General features: G+C 46.9%; 2 protein-coding genes across 2 annotated transcripts; both read left to right on the top strand.

Moving 5' to 3' along the window:
• Positions 1-215: 215 nt before the first annotated feature.
• Positions 216-2,359, top strand: H6S33_000996 (uncharacterized protein; the record flags this gene model as incomplete). Its single annotated transcript, XM_044832434.1, has 4 exons — positions 216-819; positions 876-1,304; positions 1,394-1,870; positions 1,906-2,359. Coding segments are annotated over 4 exons (1,964 nt in total), but the record flags the coding sequence as incomplete, so codon positions are not given.
• A 42-nt stretch (positions 2,360-2,401) lies between these two features.
• On the top strand, positions 2,402-3,166 carry H6S33_000995 (uncharacterized protein; the record flags this gene model as incomplete). The annotated part of the gene is made up of 1 exon (XM_044832433.1): positions 2,402-3,166. The coding sequence occupies one exon, from the start codon at positions 2,402-2,404 to the stop codon at positions 3,164-3,166; it is 765 nt and encodes a 254-aa protein (XP_044700554.1).
• Between the last annotated feature and the right edge of the window lie 2,834 nt (positions 3,167-6,000).

The raw sequence follows: 6,000 nt of genomic DNA, 5'->3' as shown, positions 1-6,000 counted from the left end.
CCTAACTAACCCTAACTAACCCTAACTAACCCTAACTAAACCTAACTAACCCTAACCCTAACTAACCCTAACTAACCCTAACTAAACCTAACTAACCCTAACCCTAACTAACCCTAACTAACCTAACTACCCTAACTAACCCTAACCCTAACTAACCCTAACTAACCCTAACTAACCCTAACTAACCCTAACTAACCCTAACTAACCCTAACTAGCCGTCATTGTCCAATGTGTCCGCAACGGGAAGGACACCACTTGTACACAATTCGCCGCCGCCAATGAAACCTTCGACAACATTGAAGAGCAGGTAACGCAACTCAACCTCGACCTCAATGTCACTCACACCGCCCCCACTCCTGCAGTCTCTGTCCCCATTGCCGCTGCTCCCCCACCTACTACTGTCCCTGACTTCAGGCCTGAAAAGTTTCCATACCCTGAAAAATTCGACGGTACCCGCATGAAGCTCCCCGGATTCACCACTCAACTCGGAATGAAACTTGAGGTCAACCACGATCGATTCCGAAATGAGGCAGCAAAAGTTATCTATGCCGTCAGCTGCTTGGAAGGAAGAGCCCTTGACCAGGTCGTTCCACTCATTAACGCTAACCCTACTGGCCCCTTCTCCTCCGTCACTGCCTTCGTTGCCTACCTGGAAGCCTTGTTTGGAGATCCAGATCCCCAGGGTACCGTCCGTCTCCAACTCGTTGCCCTGAAGCAAAGCAAAGGGGACTTCGCCATCTATTACTTACAGTTCCTCCGTATGGTGACCTACCTAGACTACAATGAAGGAGCCAAGCTCAATGCCCTGATCGAAGGACTGTCGGAAGACCTGAAGGATGCCACGATATACCGGGCGGACAGGCCTAACACTGTAGTGGATACATGACCATGTTAATGACAATCGACAACCAGGTTCGGGGCCGTAAAGCTGAACAACGGGCCATCAATAATATGATGGGACAATTTACCGCCCCCGCCGCTGTCACACACCCATCTCATGCCGCTGGAGACCTCCCCCCAATAGACCTCTCCACCCTCGAAGCCCATCCCACTCAATGCCCTGCCACCGAACAACGATGCACCTTTGTCAATGGACAACGCAAAACCTCCACCGCTGAAAACCAATGGAGAAGGGATAACAATCTCTGTATGTACTGCCCAAACCCCGGGCATGTCTTCGCCAACTGCCTTTCTGCCAATCACCTGCCTGGGAACCAACCGGTTATGAGGGGCACCATCCTCGCACCCACGCATACTGCCGCCGACCCAACTGTACCACCGATCGCTAGCTCCGCCTCCTCTGAGTCGGATTTTCAATTGTCCCGGGCTTGATTAATGGCTCCTCCCCGAGACCTTCTAATGTTTCTCCTTTGTCTGCGTTCTCTATCTCTAGCTTCTCAGGATTATCTGTGGAGGATAAATTGGATGGGGATCATTTTGTTGCTTCTTGTAAAATTGTAAACAATAAAATATCCATTCAAACTCACGCATTGATTGATACCGGTTGCTCCGGATTCGCATTCATTGATGAAACATTCGCGCGCCATAACAACTTCCCATTTCTCCCCCTCAAATCACCCTGCACTGTTGAAGTCATCGACGGACGGCCCATATCCTCTGCACAGATTACCCACCTGTGCTACCTACCGCTGTCAATTGACTCCCACCATGAAACTATCCCCTTTTTCGTCACCAAACTTGGCTCATACCCACTCGTGCTCGGGATACCTTGCCTTCAAATACATGACGCCAAATTACGGTTTAAGGACAATAGCATACTGTTCGACTCAGAACACTGCAAATGCAACTGCAACTCCTCCGCAATACCGTTCCCATTAGAGGGATTGCACCAGCACCCCTCTTCCACCTCGTCAGTTCAGCTGCCCTCTGAAACTTTTCTCGAAGGAACAAGCTCCAAATCTTCAACACAACTATCGAGGAAATCGACCAAGCCATGGACGAGGCCTCTGAGGAAGACTGGAGGAACCAAGTCCCAACCTGGTACAAGAAGTTCCACCAGATAATGGACGAGAAGTTCGCTAATAAAATACGGCCTCGCCGCCGCTATAACCATAAGATACCATTTAAGGAAGGAAAAGAATCCCCGTTTGGGCCACTTTATGGTATGTCCCGTGAGGAACTCATCGTGCTTAAGCAATACATACAGGATACCCTCCAAAAAGGCTTCATTCAGGCTAGCTCTTCACCTGCCGGTGCCCCTGTTCTATTTGTTAAAAAGGCCGATGGGACGCTCCATCTCTGTGTCAATTATCGTGGCCTCAATGAACTCACTGTCAAAAATCACTACCTGCTGCCGCTCATCCGGGAAACTCTCGACCGCCTTTCCAAAGCCAAGTAGTACACCAAACTTGACCTTCGCCAACGGTACAATCAGATCCGAATGGCTGAGGGTGAAGAATGGAAAACAGCCTTCCGAACGCGTTACGGGCATTTCGAATATACGGTGATGCCCTTCGGCCTTACCAATATGCCAACCACCTTTCAACATTTCATCAATGATTGCGTCCGCGACTACCTCGATATGTTCTGTACAGCCTACCTTGACGATATTCTTATTTACAGCGACACCTTCGAGGAACATCAAATACACGTCGAAAAAGTCCTGGAAGCCCTACAAAGAAATGGAGTACTGTTGAAACCAGAGAAATTTGAATTTCATATACAAAGCACCACTTACCTCGGCCTCATTATCGAATCCAACGGTATTAAAATGGACCCAAGGAAAGTGAAGACAGTAAAGAATTGGACTGTCCCCAAAACAGTTAAGGATCTGCAAGCGTTTCTAGGTTTCGTTAACTTTTACCGTCGATTCATAGGTGGATTCTCTGAAATGGCTTCCCCCCTTACCACACTGACACGTAAGGACATATCATTCGAATGGACACTCGAAACTCAAACTGCCTTCAACGCCCTGAAAAAATACTTCACAATGGCTCCCATTCTTACCCATTTCGAACCGAAGAATGAAATTACTGTGGAAACCGATGCATCTGACTATATCTCTACAGGCATACTCTCCCAATACGATGATAATGGTACCCTTCGACCCGTCGCATACTTCTCAAAAAAGCACTCCCCTGCCGAATGCAACTACGAGATTTACGACAAGGAGTTACTGGGGATTATTCGATCTTTTGAGGAATGAGGACCGGAACTTGAAGGGATTGCATACCCAATTGCCGTCATATCCAATTCTCAAGGGGGTGAGTAGCGAGTATTCCGCAGGGTACGAAGAGTGTAGTAGGGGGCGGTATGGGAATTCGCAATAGGGGTACTACGGGATTCTAGCATTGGTAAAGTTCGACGGGACACGGAGGAGGCGAGGCGGTGGTCTTCTTAAAGAAAGAAGAGGACGATAATATTGTATAGCAATAAACAGCGTAGATACAGAAGACGTTGCGTAAAGAAAGAAGAAGGAAAAGAACAAGAAGTACAAACAACCCCCCTTAATATACTCAAGGAAATCCCAGCGATGACAAATCCAACATGACTCATACATTAACAATCAACAGAACCCGATAGAACTCAATAGAACCTTTCTGACTAATCCAACTCTTCGTAACCCCGTTCCTCCACTAGTCATTCCATGAAACCGATCATGAGAACCTCGAATACTTTATGAGTCCTAAACAACTTAGGCGGAGACAAACGCGCTGGGCAGAATACCTATAATGATTCAATTTCGTCATCAAGTACCGACCAGGAAAACAAGGGGTAAACCGGATGCATTGACAATGAGATCAGGAGATCTCCCTGGAGAGGGGGATGAAAGGCAATTACACCAAAGTCAAGTTGTATTGAAGGAGACTCTTGAAGCAAAGCTAAGTTTGTTGGCGGGTTCTTTCTCAAATGAGCGCGCTGAAAAGAATGCCTCACTGAATAGACTATTCGATGAAGGATATAGCTCTGACCCATCTCCACAAAAGATACTGGATATGCAGAACAAAGGTGAACGACAATCAAATGACATATCACTTTCCGAATGCACCGAGGTTGCAGGCCGGTTGCTCTACCGAGGCAGCATATATGTACCTGAATACGAACCTCTTCAGCTCCGGATCTTCCAACTTTACCAAGACGCTATCTCCACCAGACATGCTGGACGCAAAAAAAACTTTGAACTCATCAGTCAAGACTGCTACCCGCCCATTATGTGGAATTATATTGCCCGCTACGTTCGGAACTGCCACACCTGTCAACGAAGCAAGCCCAATACCCATGGAAAACTCGGCGTCCTTCGACCTTTACCGATTCCCGAACAACCATGGCAGGAGGTATCAATGGACTTCGTTACTGGCTTACCGAAGAGCGAAGGGAACGAAGCAATTATGGTAGTTGTTGACCGGTTAACAAAGATGCGACATCTCCTGCCCTGTAATACCACCGTCAACTTCGAAGACCTCACCCAACTATACCAGCAAAATATATGGAAGCTCGACGGGCTACCTACACATGTCAACTTTGACCATGGCACGCAATTTACAGCCAGATTTTGGAGGGCTCTCTATAAACACCTCGCCATCGAAGCGAGAATCTCCACAGACTTCCACCTGGAGACCGACGGCCAAACTGAAAGACTGAACGCCATAATAAAACAATACCTATTTAGATACGTCTCTTATCAAAAGGACGATTGGGTAAAATTGCTCTCTGTGGCATAATTCACCGCCAACAATCAGGTCTCCACATCCACCAAAGTGACACCATTCTTCTCGAATTATGGTTCTCACCTCTGGTTTACAGTGACGATCAAATCGCTTGACGGGACACCACCGAGCCTTAATGGCAAAGACTTCGCCTCGAAGATAAAATAACTCCACGAACACCTATATTCCAATATCCGCACGGCGTAAGAGCAACAAGAATACGCCGTTAATGCCAAATGAATGCAGGCCCCGCGTTACAATATCAGCGATATGGTGTTTGTTTCAGTAAAAACATCTGAACCACCTGTAACTCTTGGAAGTTGGAGTGGAAGAAACTGGGACCGTTCCCCTTCAAAGAAATCATATCGCCAAATGAATACCGAATCAACCTGCCTAGCAGTATGAAAATGCACCATGTCTTCCATCTATCGTCGCTAGACTCCGCTGCAAATGATCCTGTCCCGGGGCAAATTCAACCACCGCCCTCACTCTCAAGGGGGCGAGTAGCGAGTATTCCGTAGGGTACAAAGGGTATGGTAGGGGTCAGTGTGGGAACTCGCAATCGGGGTTCTAAGGGACTCTGACATCAGTAATGGTCAACGGAACAAGGGGAAGCGAGGCGTTGGTCTTCTTGAGTAAAGAAGAGAAAGATAATATTGTATAGTAATAGACAGGGTAGATGCAGAAGACGTTGCGTAAAGAAAGAAAGAGAGAAAAAGAACAAAAAATACAAACAAACCCCCCTAATATACCCAAGGAAATCCCATTGATGACAAATCCAAAGTGACTCATACATTAACGATCAACAGAACCCGGTAAACCCAATAGAACCTTTCTAACTAATCCAACTCTTCGTATCCCAGTGTATTCACCAATCGATCCATGAAACTCACCTATTATCGTTGAGCAGGAGGAGGAGTATGCAGTTGAGGAAATCTTGGACTCACGAGAAACACGAATCAATGGCCTGCAATATTTTGTTAAATGGACAGGCTATACCGACCCTACCTGGGAACCCGCCGCATACCACGACAATACCGCCGCCGTTGATATCTTCCATACACATTACCCCGACAAACCTGAACCATTGGAAGGAAAGATTAAGGTTAAGGCTCGCAGGAGCTCGCGCTTGAAGGGAGGGGCTACTTTCATGGATCGATTAGTGGATATACGGAGTTACGAAGAGGTCGATTAGTCAGAAAGGTTCTATTGGGTTCTACCGGGTTCTGTTGATCGTTAATGTATGAGTCATGTTGGATTTGTTATCGTTGGGATTTCCTTGAGTATATTAAGGGGGGTTTGTTTGTACTTTTCCTTCTTTTTCCTTCTTCTT

The sequence above is a fragment of the Morchella sextelata genome (genome assembly GCF_020137385.1).
Source record: "Morchella sextelata strain SCLS chromosome Unknown scls_1, whole genome shotgun sequence".
Lineage (NCBI taxonomy): Eukaryota > Fungi > Ascomycota > Pezizomycetes > Pezizales > Morchellaceae > Morchella > Morchella sextelata.
This window is presented reverse-complemented; position numbering and strand designations above follow the sequence as displayed.